Here is a 12,446-nt window from a genome sequence, read left to right on the forward strand (position 1 = left end):
ATCACCCTTAACGAGCCTTTTCAAAACAAAACCCATCCTGGGTGAGGGCAAAGGAACATTGAAGGCGGACATGTTTGTTTTGGGAGCCAGGTCCCCGAAAGCTTTGCTTGAATCGTCATCAGTCATCGTCCGCCGCTCATACCGTCATAAAAAGAGGACGCCAATTGACCGCAAGAATGTCATCAACGTCGGGTGGCAAAGCCGGTAATGGCGTAGCTAGCCAATAACGCGAAAGCCAGTTGTTTAAGCCCCGCCTCTTGCTCCGTCCGTGGACAAATCAGAATCGGGAACAGCGGCTCGCCCCACCACCTGCTTCTGTTCGTGAGGAGGGGTTGTGGGTTTTTGTGTTTTCCCCCCTCCTCTGCTCAGACGGAGGAGAAGGAGGACGACGACAGGTCGAGCGGGGGCTTCGTTGCATCAGCCGCTGTCACCCGCACACAGAATGGCGGCCGCCGCCGCGGGGTTTCGTGCCTCTTACCACCGGTTCCTGGACCGAATCGAGCTCATGTTGCCGCCCCGGCTGCGTCCCTTGTACAACCACCCGGCAGGTATTTGAGGGGAGGAGGAGGATGGGGGAGGTCGTTTCCTTGCTCGGCAGCTGGGGATAACTCGTGAAATGGTGTATGTGAAAGTGTGTGCGTGTGTTTGAGAGAGAGAGAGAGAGAACCCTTATTTGTAAAAACAAATAATATATGCCTGGAAACAAAACAAAGCCCCCTCCCACCCTCCAGTGCCTCAGTTCCCCGCTTATAAACCTGGTAGTGAAAAATGTGTGCTTGTGTTGTATCTGGTCATTCTGCTCGCTCCAGACCAGGGACTGGAGTTCATCTCCCCATGGCCATTGGCCTTGGACCAGTTGCCATCTCTCATACTGGCCTACCTCACAGGATTATGGGGAGTAGGAAAAGGCCAGGGTGGGGACAGAATTCTCTGGCAAAAGAGTGGGGTAGAAATAAAATTTAAACGCCCCAGGTCAGAGTTGGTTAGTACTTGGAGACATGGCAAAGTAGATGGTTTAGTCTCTGTCCTTGAGAACTCCTGCAAGGTGGTAGCATTTCTTCCATGGTGATGGGTGGGTGGGCTTTGTGGAGGTCTGAGTTGCAGTTTTTTGGCCGCCTTAGTGCAGCCTGAGACCAGCCCTTCTATGCTTCTGCTTCCTGCAGGTTAATTGTTATTGTCGTTAACAAAGGCTGCATAGAAGTCAAAGTTCTGTTTGTCCTCTTTGACACAGATGCTTCTGGGAAAACAAACTTTCCTTTCACTAGGAATGGTGAGAGAGATTTATTATGGTGACCAGATGCAAAGAGAAATTGTCATGTTGGGGTAAGAGAAGCTGCACCTGCTGAAAGTCCTCTTTCTGTGCTGCTATTTAAAATTCAAGATGCCTGTCCTTCATTGAAGCAGGTCAGCTTAGAGGATAAAGTTGGGGCTTTCCTACATGGCATGGGTCAATCTTGCAACTGTCTGCTCCTTTAAAAGATTATTTTCTTGTGAAGGGATGCTGCTTAGTCAAATTGCACCAGCTCCTCAAAAACTTGCATGTTCAGAAAGGATTCACTGCAGTTCTGTTGCTTAGGGCCCACTAAAATCCAGAGGTGGCCTTAATGGTTGCCTAACCGCAGAAATTATACAGTAGGTCCTAGAAAGGTAGCCGACTGCTTTACTCCCACGCACGTTGAAAGAAAAGCAGTGAGTTATAGGAAGTAATCCCCCCCCCCACACACACACACCATCCCTCATTTATCATATTGTCAGGAGATTCTCTTCTGTTCATTCAAGGGGCTTTTGAAATATAGGTTTTCAGTGGAAACTGCCATTAGGTTTTTCTTTCTCAAAACTTCCTAAAACATTGTGATTCTTGGTGGCTGTCAGCAACCATACAACAACATAACTGGATAACAAAATAGTCTAAAAATTAGGAAACTGGTAGACTTGATTACAAATTCCTACTCTGTTGTTGACTTTTCCTCTAGACTGAATTTAACCATAATCACCCTTTGATTTACTTACTGGGGAAAGTACTGGTATTCTCTTATCATTACTTATAATCCATTTTTAAACATGCAGCTCTTTATCTTTCCTTTTTTATCTGCAACTGGCTTCTTTGGCTTCACTATCTCTCCAGTGTGAATCCTTTAGAGGTCATTTGCAGATGGGCTTTATAAAAAGACAAAAATCAATTAACACCATTATTTCTTCCTTTGCCACTCTTTAGTGCAAGCCAGTTTGTGGTGTTTGGACAGAGGAATCACTTCTCATAAGATTTTCTGGTAGTTGCAAAAGCTAATCTTATCTATACTTCAGTAACTGCATTACTTAATTATGGATGTAAATTCTCTGTGCAGAACATAACGTGTTCCTACATTATGCTACCTTATAGTCTCAGCTTTTATTGGGAGACTTGGATTTATTGGGAGACTTGAAAGTACTATGCCTCTTACACAATTGAAAAATACCATGAAAGGTGATCCAACTGATACCAAATGCCTGATGGCAGAAACATTTATTTCTTGTGAAAGAAGCTTGCAGAAGAAATAAACCAGTCTGTCAGGGAAGTGTGAATACAAATACTGAATTATAGTAGTGCAAAACTTGTCATATTGTATTTTAAAATTGAAGTTGGGACTCTACTTCACATTTATGCAAATTTATAATTAGTTTTGCATGTCATGACTTTAGTATAGTTCCTGACTTTAGATTGAGGCCACCTGATTCAGCGTTTGCTCTGGATTCTGTAGGTAGCAAATTACAGTGCTGCTCTAACTTACTCAATAGTGCTGAGGATTACTGACATAATGTTTGTGAAACATTATACCTCATAAGGTATGAGTAGTTCATATATTTGCTGTATTATTAAGGCTCTGAAGTAAAGTCAAGCAATGAAAGGAATACAATAAATTATTGTCAGGTGTTGCAGATTCCTTTCCTCACAATGTCATCTTCACTTTCTGGAAAAGGGAATTCATGGAATAATAGTTTACTGTCCACATGTAACAAAAAGTTTATTCCAAAAAGCATTTCTTCAAGAGCTTCTGACAAATGTTGGCTCATTTTTAAAGGAAAGGTTTCGACTAAAGATGTGGCTTAGTTTCATACCTGTTGAACTGAGTGTCCAAGTTTGAACTGCTGTTGGCATTCAGGCATATTTTCCAAATCTGCGTCATGTCCATGGTACAGGTCAGTTTGATGGCCTAATTTGATAAGTGACATTTTACCTAGAATACAAGCTGCAGTAGATGAGGAAAATCCTGTCACATCTGGTTTGTGAAACACCCTAATTATCTATACTTGTTTCAGTACTTTTTCTGTCTTTCATTATAGTTTGTCAGTCTTGCTAAAGGACATGAAAAGTTCTGAAAAGTAGCCATCTCTGCTTTTCGTGACTGTTGCTATGCAATAGAAAGTTGGTGTTGGCAGCAGTACCACATGACTTGGATCTTTCCATTTGTTCTTTGTGTAGCTCCTCTGAATAGAAAGCTCTTTAGAATTCCTCAAATGCATCAAGAATAACTGGGCTGCTGTCTTGCAAGAAATGTACAGATTGCAACAAATTTAAGTATATTTAGGAATAATGATTTCTTTAAAAAACAACCTGAATAATCCCATCACTGAAAGTAGCATCTTCATTTACCTACATAACATAGGTAAATGACTTAATGTTTCTCTCAGTTGCATAGCTTAACTCTAGAACAACTTCTATAGAAGTTCTTCTTCAAATCAGTACCAAAGTTTTGCAATGGTTTTGTAGTGAAATGCCCACATCTTGCTGCACCTTCACAAGTGAGTAACTGTTGACTTGCAAGTTCTGCTTCCCAGAAGGCCACCCTAGTGAGCTCTTTGGGGCATCTTCTAAGTATGCTTTAAACTTAATAGACACTAAAAACAGAGTATTACCAACAATGTGAACTTGCCAGACAGTTGTCTTGTTGTTTAGTGGTTGTGCACCAGTCTCATACATTCATTGAAAAACAAAGGTGAAGAACAATAACTCTAGTATGGACCCACAATGAGTAAGACAGTAACCTAATTTTGGAGGTGCTGCAAAATGTGAGGGTTTTGCTACAAAAAGGGTTGGAGTGAATCAAACAATGTTTCAAACAATGAAAAGTTCACATTGTACGGCAAAGTACTCTTTAAGACTTTGGTTTAATCTCTGAAGAAATTGGCCATCACTTCCATAGGAGTGACATTGTTTTCTGCATTTCTTTTAATTACACATCAAAGTGTTTGTAACCTTCAGGTGCTACAAAAAAGGTACAAAAGTAGTTTGAACAGGTCAGACAACAGAAGGTAGGAAGCAGAATATGCATTCAGCTTGGTGTCAGATTCCTCATGAAGTGCTTTGAATAGAGTTGTATAAGTATTATGATTGCACATAAGGAAAAATGGATCAACAGACAATTGCAAAACCTGTGTTGCAAGAGAAAAGCAACTTTGTGGATCTGTTATAGTTTTTGCACTGTTAACAAGTACTGTACTAGAGACAGAAACATTTGTTCCTGACCCACACATGATGGGGGCCCCAGCTAATCACGGCAGAAAGTAGTGCCTGGTACCTCTGGACAAAGGCAGCAGTGTTAGGGCAGGGGATAATATTTCTTCATGTGTGTGGGTGTCATCTGCATTTTCTTCCACCACTTTGGTAAAACTGTGCTTTGTGTCATAACTCCCATTTCCTGTTTCCAGATATTTGATTGCACCTCAGCAGAAGAGATTTTATCACTTCTCTGTGCTGTAGTGTAAAACATAACAATCCTGTTGGTGCATGTGCATCAAGGCTACTTGCTGTTTTAATAATTCACACAATTCAGTGGTTTTGTGCAAATTGTCACACAGCAGAATCATGTATCTAATGAAATATTTCTCTTTCAGGTCCTAAAACAGTGTTTTTCTGGGCCCCTATTATGAAATGGGTAAGTTGAGAAGAGGTTTGTACTATTGACAATTTTTTGTTGTGACTGGCCATTGCTAGTAATTATCACTATTGTACTGCATTTCATTTGCTTCTGACCTCACTGTTTTACACTTCTCCCCCACCCAATACATGTAGCTCAAGATAACACTTCATACATCTGAAAAGAGTGCACTGTAGTCTACAAAAGCCTATGTCATAATAAATTGGTCAGTATTTAAAGTGTCACAAGACTCCCCACCCCCAAAAAATGTATTCCACTCTGTTTCCTCCCTGGAGCCCTTTGTGGGAGACCGGCAGGCTATACATGAATAAAATAAATTGTGGTGCATGTATTTTAATGGAACCTGACTAAAAATAATTATGTTGTTTGTATATATAGACAGACAACTCTTTCTTCTTGCCTGAATTCTGCTGGTCCATGAGAAGCATTTGGATATGTTGGAAGAAAGATGTAGAAATAAATCCCACCTTAATTGTGTTGAAATGCCATCTGACACTTTAGCAGAAATTTCTACTAAACTAGGTACTAACACTGCATGTCTTCTCTCTGAACTAGCATAGTGCTATTTTGTTGCACCTGTACCTACAACCATGGCACTGGCGACTTTATACAGTCACTAGTTGGAAGCCACTGATATCAGTAGGACATACATTTAATATAAATACAGCAAGACTGCTTATTGGAATTGGGAAACACAACTTTCCAGGTCTTAAATACTGCATTTGGTTTTGATGCACAAAGCCCTTAAAATACATAGGCCTTGATATTTCAAGGGCCATTTGCTTCCACGTGAACTTTCCTGTGTAGTATGATCTTTCTTCTGCTCAGTGTCCTAACATTTTGAGGCATGGTGAGTGAGCATGAAGTGCAGGGTCTTTTCAGCTGTAGCACCTTTATTCTGCAACACTCTCTCCTTATTAATTCCCAAGTATTCACTGATGCTTTAAGTGACAAGAAATCTGTATTGTCTTGTCTAGCAAGTCCCAAAGCTTTTAGAAAATATTTCCTGCCCAATATGTTAATTAACTCAAACAACTCTTAGCTGGGTGTCAAGTTCCTCTGGGACCAGCCTTGTATAATTGCCATCTTTTTCCTGTGGAGACGAATCTCTTTGCACTTTTTCAGTTAAAACAGGCCAAGCTTCTTTGCTTCATCTGTACAAGTATGGAATGTCTGGGACAATGGGCAATGCTTCTTCATCAATCAATTATAGTGTGTTTGAAGCCTAATAATACCAGATACACTCAGCAGTGGCAATCATATATTTTGACCTGTGTAGCACAGGAAAAAGGCAAAACCCTTATCCCTGAAGTAGCACATTGGAGGCTTTCTGAAAGCAGCAAGAACTCTTTCTCTTTCAGTTGCAGTAGTACAAGCCACTATTTGTACCTCACCTACTTAATCCACTCAACAGGATTAAGAATCACAAGATTCAGCTGGCTGTCCAAACCAGCTAAAATTTATTATTTGTCTCCACCAACTTTTCCTCCCATGTAACATGTCCCCTAAACATGGGAGTTACTCTAGCTCTTAAATTGTGAAGTGCATGAACTATAGTAACGGTTGTTGTTGGAATCCGTCTGTCTCAAGAGACACTGGAGTGCGCCTCCGGGGCTGAAGTCAAACGGCTGTGTTAGCAGCACCCAGCTGACCTCCCTAGAGCATAAGCCTGGGCAGTGTGTATGGGGGTCCTGGGCTGCCCAGACAACAAGACCTCCTTCTTGGCCTTGCTGATGTGGTCCAAAGGAAAGCAGAGCAATATGTCTGGCACCAGCTTGGCTGCAGGAATTGCCGGAAGGAGGTATACAAGATGCCATCCAACCGTCTTGGGGACACCACTCTGAATTTGTGTAGGGTTTACTGCTTAACCTTTTCTTCTCACAAAGATATCCCACAAAGCAGCAGAGGTATAGGATCTGAGTTTTCCTTCTCCTAGATGGGCTGCCTTCCCAGACTGACAAGCCCCATCTGCCCTCTCACTTCCTGCTCCAGTACATGCAAAATCTACCTTCTTGACCGTTGGACCCACTATTGGTCTCATTCGCTCAATCTACCAGAGCCTGGCTTTGCATGCAGGGGAAGTTCCTAACACACTGAGGGTTTGAGACTCATTGGTTACCTTCACCTGGTTTAGCCAGCCATTTGAAGCCATTCCTAGGGTGTGGCTACTATTGCATGCTGATAGCTTCTAGGAGCCACAAGTGAGAGTCGAGTGCAGGGTAGGGACCAAAGATGAACAAACTACCCCAGAATGAGCACAATGTCTTCCTCACCAGAGGTGCTACTGCTCCCCAACACCCCATAACTCCCATTGACTAGGTTCTAATTAATGAAGACACACTGCTATAATACTGCACTAAAGCTGGCTGCTACTTCCTTTTATAGGGCTTGGTATGTGCTGGAATGGCTGATATGACCAGACCAGCAGATAAACTCAGCACATCACAATCTGCTGTGCTAACGGCCACAGGTATGTTTATTCTCACTTTGCTGTTAAATATTTTTTAATTAAATGTTAAAAAAATCATCAGCTGATAATAGAAGTTGTGGAGGAAAGAACCAGTTATTGCTTCCATGTACAGTGGTGCCCCGCAAGACAAATGCCTCGCAAGACGAAAAACCCGCTAGACGAAAGGGTTTTCCGTTTTTCGAGGCGCTTTGCAAGACGAATTTCCCTATGGGCTTGCTTCGCAAGACGAAAACGTCTTGCGAGTCTTGCGATTTTTTTCGCTCCCCCCCTTTTTCTAAGCCGCTAATAGCCGCTAATAGCGCTAAGCCGCTAATAGGGTTGCTTCGCAAGACGAAAAAACCGCTAGACGAAGAGACTCGCGGAACGGATTCTTTTCGTCTTGCGAGGCACCACTGTAATACATTATGGATTGGGATGCCAGTTCCTAGTGCTGCCATCTTCCATTCTATAAGTGGGGGGGGGGGGGAGAGAGATAATTGGCTCATAAATAACTGAGAACACTCAACTTGAATGGCATAAGCATGAAGTTTTCTATCATGTTTAGATAAAACTTTGCCCCAAATCTGAACATCTGATACTACAATCATTGTTGACCTTTGGTACTAATAAATCTACTTGATATTAAACCTTTACTTTCTTTATGATCCAACAGGTCTTATCTGGTCGAGATATTCTCTAGTTATTATTCCTAAAAACTGGGGTCTCTTTACAGTTAACTTCTTTGTTGGCTGTGCTGGAGGTTCTCAGCTATACCGTATATGGAGGTAGGTATGGCAAGTAGGTCAGAAGACTTTACGTTGTAGCCTATTCTAGGATCTGTTCTTCAGACTGGCTGGGCCGCTTTTTTCACTTTAGGGCTTCTCAACCTTTTTCCTGGCATGACTCATTTGCTTTAACAGTACATGAAACATCCAATGTTCTGTCATGGGGAGTGATGACGGAGAAACTTCATTTGCTGCCATGCTACTCAAGGCATGGCAACCAAGAGGCTTGTTCCCACACCTTTCCCTGTGAGACTTCTCAGTCCCCAGTCTAAACCATTGTATTTATCAATATCCAGGCTTTATTTGGCTTGTGCAGTGGAAATCCCCCCGCCTATCCTTGCCAGGCTCTTAAATCCTTCTGCACTATTCTTCTTCTTCCACCTGCTTCCTGCTCCATTTCAGCATCTGCAGTAACTATCCTATATGAAGTTGGGCGCTGTCAACCCTCTCCTCCCTTTAGGAATTGTGGCATATCCCACACCGTCAGCTCCTTAGCCCTGACTGCCTCAGTAAGATATAACATGATAGCCCTCTGACTCCCCAAGCCTCTACAGTTTGAGAAACTGTTTTGAAGCCATGCAACTGTTGCCCTGGCCCTCCTGCCAAAACATAGTTGTAGAGTGGATGTAGAAGCTTCTTAAGCATTATCCCTCACTGATCCAAACCACCAGTGGTTATACTTAATATCCTGGTAAAATAGATCACAATTGGGTATAGCAGTCTATTTGCATCAGGTGTTGTGCTAGTCTATATTCTGTCTTGAGTATTGGAACTGCGACAGTTGTAAAGGCAGAAGCCATCCTATAGCAAAGTGTTAGGTATAAAGAATAAGCATCAGTTGTAGCTAGTTTAAATATGACCTAATCTAAAGCTTCCTAGTAGCATTTAGAATAAACCTACCTAAGTTTATTTTCCATTCTTAAGGGTTCAGCATTCTAGAAATACTAGTTTGTGTACACAGCAAAAATGTTTGGTGCGGATGGGCAGCAATGCTTACATGGCCTCCTGGCACCAGCATCACTGAAGATTACTGGGAGGGGAAGAGGAAAGGTGTAGCGGTGGGGAGGTTGGAACGGTGTGAATGCCAAATGCCTTCCTTATCCTTTCTCCCTTTCCCAAAAACCACAGTGTTGCCAGTGCAGGGTGGCTAGGTAAGTGCCCCTGGCTGCTCCTGGCACACAGTGATTGTTACTCTAGCTTCTAGGTGACACTAAGACAGTTAAGGAGGAGCATGTTTTGCATCTTTACTTGATTGAGCGGAGTCCTTGGGTAGAGGAGACTCTGTCCATGCCAAATGAACAAACACCTTGAGTTGCACTGCAGCCACTTTTAAAAACCAGTGCAGATCAGCTGTAATATTCCCAAAGATTACCTATATGCCTTCTCCCAAGTTTTAACATAGAATAATTAAGTTACTTTTCAAATAGTGCTTAAAGGGGATTTACATCTTAAAAGGTGGCTGACAAATATTTGTGAAGTTGTAAAAGAGACAGGGTTTCAAAAGCAGATATCCTACCTTGCAACAGTAAGTGCTCCCTCACTTTGTGTCTGGTTGTAAACAGAGCAAACGCTTCCTTGAAATATACCCCCCCCCCCAAAAAAAAAAGTCAACAATGATCAGAAAACATGTAAGGGGAGGAGGGAAAAGCTGCTTCTGTCACTGCCCCCTCCTCTGCTACAGTCAATAGTAGTATATGATATCTTAACCTTGGCAAAGAGCAACCCCTCCTTGGACGCACATGCACCCAGATTGTGTCTGGGAAAGCTAAAATATGTAACCTAAACCTTGAACTGTAACCATAATTGGCTATTCTTTTTCTGACAGGTATAACCAAGACCTAAAAGCCAAAGAACTGGAGAAGTAGAAATTCAAGCTCAGCTCCTCAGATCTCATCTGCAAAGCAACTTCCCAAGGGACCTAGATTTAATCTTGTTCATTTTGCCCTGTGTGAATTTTTACTAAAGTTGGTAGAGCATGTTTTTTTCTATAAGTTTAGAAAGCAGTCTCTTTACATGGAAATAAAACCTTCTACTAAACAATAAAACCTTAAGCTATGTACCTTCAGTAGGTTTTTCATGATCTTAAGGGCTGTGAGCAGTAGTTGCAGAATACCCCTTCCTCCAAAGCTGCTCTTGAGGATAAGGGAACCAGCCCTTTCGGTAGCATTTGATGCAGTGTATGGAGTTGCAGCTGTTGGGGGTAGGTTTGGTGATAATTGGGCACACATCTTTTTGGCAAGGGGAACTACCTTGTGCATGAAGGTGCTACTGGACCAACTTGATTTACATTTTTCATGCCACAGTTAAGTCATGACTAAGATGTTGAAGATAGAAAAATACTTAAATTCATAATATGCTTTGTGTGATCCCTCCACCTGAAATATAGAAGGTAAACATTTTAGATTAAAACCAGTATCTTCAGATGGCAGAACGGTTGGAGCAGTGGTCAGTTTTCTGAAGTATAATCAGTGCTGAGCTATACTAAGTTCTGTACTGCTGGGGGGGGGGACCCTAACCATTATTAAATGCCCACTGCTGGGTCACAGTAATCTAAGGTATGTCACAGCAGCACCACACCTACCTAAGTGTAGGATAAAAAGTTGTGAATCTCAAAGCAGTTTGGCCTCACTGTGGCTTGCAGTCCTAAAAAGGTTGAAGAAGACAACTTGTACTCTAGTCCTTCAAAAGTTAAAAGGTATTGATAACTAACCAGCTAAATTAGGGTAACCAATTTAAATTAATTTAAATTAGGGTAACCAGATGTTGGATCCCAGTTGCCAACAACCCCAGCCAACATAGTCAAGGATAAGAGTTGCAGTCCAGCAACATCTTTCTCAACCTTTGAGTCCAAATCCATCCCAGAATAGCAGGACCAGCGGTCAGGGATTATGAGAGTTGTGGGACCCATGGTTGAGAGAAGCTGATTTGTAAAAACTTCCTCGAATGTAAAAGCTTTCCTGTGAGGCTAGAAAATGTGGCTCCTACCATGTGCTTTAATATATGGGGCTGAAAAGCATCCTAGAAATGGTGGTTCCTGACTATGTAGCTTTGTTTCCAGGGGGTGTACACAAAACTAGCTTTTAACTCTAATTTTAAAAAGGTACTTTAAAAAATAATAATACACAGACCATGCTATATTACTGTAAGTTTAAATGTGAAAACACTTGGAAATCTTGTAACAGATGTTTTGACCAAATTTATAATGTTCGTTTTGTAAGTTAGCAAGCAAATTGTGAATTTGGATGAGGTCAGTTTGCCCATCACTAGTAATGGCTAGGTTAATGGAAGAGCATGAGTGTAGTCAGGGGCTACTCCTGAAGCATATTCTCCTATACTGAGCACTATGCACTGTGCTAGATTGAGCACTTGCAGTCAAAGCTGAATCTTGACTTTGTAGCAGAAGTATGTGAAAGGCAAAGGCAATTCAATATCTCATGCTTGACAAATTATGAAACACACAACAGACCACTAATGGAAAAAGTGTATTAAAATATTCACAAGAGTACAATAGAAAACATGTAAATATCCAATGTGATGTGTGTCCAACTTAGAAGCAAGTCAAAACAAGTATGTTACCACTAGTTCCTGCTTTAACTTTACAGAGACCTTGTAGAACAATCCCTTGCCCAAAATTATACACCTATTTTATAGGTGTTTACCCCTTTTGCCCCACCCCGCCAATCTAGCAGCATCATAGTGTGGTGCCCTCATAGTGGTGCTTTCCAGAAGGTAGCCAACTGCCTGTGCAGCAGCAGCTGCATTTGAGAACATAGGGAAGGAAGGAAAGGAGACTGTACAACAACTTAATACAAAATGCAATTCCAGTTTTTTAAAAGTGCAGAAACAAGGTAGAAAAGGGCTCAGTAGCTGCATTCTGTGGAGTTGTATAGAGCCAAAGGAGATCTTGGTAAGACGGTCCAAGGGTTGGGGAGCTAAGTTTCACAAGTGGGAGTCCTTTGTTAGATCTTGATTGCCTTTCACAGAAAAGGGCATCTAAATTGAGCACCATAGGAAAATTGCCCTTTCACTGAGGCGTCTCCTAGATTTTAACTAGGAAACAGTTTTAGTAAGGGGGGATGAAACTTCTACCCATCACACACAAATAGAAAAATGTGGTTTTAAAAGGCTTGGTCGATACAAGAATAAGGTAAAACTCTGAATGAGACTTGACAGACAGACTTCAAGGCTCATCTGTTGATGACTGAACACCTGCTCACTTCACCAGAACAACTGACTGTACACAAAAAGGAAAGCCTTTGGAGTTTTGTGAATACAGAGCAAGTTACAAGACAGATG

At 41.8% G+C, this 12,446-nt stretch overlaps 1 protein-coding gene across 1 annotated transcript; it reads left to right on the top strand.

Moving 5' to 3' along the window:
• Window positions 1–215: 215 nt before the first annotated feature.
• On the top strand, window positions 216–10,209 carry MPC2 (mitochondrial pyruvate carrier 2). Its single transcript, XM_079974866.1, has 5 exons — window positions 216–548; window positions 4,873–4,913; window positions 7,302–7,386; window positions 8,039–8,150; window positions 9,976–10,209. The coding sequence occupies exons 1-5, from the start codon at window positions 443–445 to the stop codon at window positions 10,013–10,015; spliced, it is 384 nt and encodes a 127-aa protein (XP_079830992.1). The 5' UTR covers window positions 216–442; the 3' UTR covers window positions 10,016–10,209.
• Window positions 10,210–12,446: the final 2,237 nt, after the last annotated feature.

Source organism: Podarcis cretensis (assembly GCF_951804945.1).
Source record: "Podarcis cretensis genome assembly, chromosome: 4".
In the NCBI taxonomy this organism is placed as follows: Eukaryota; Metazoa; Chordata; class Lepidosauria; order Squamata; family Lacertidae; genus Podarcis; species Podarcis cretensis.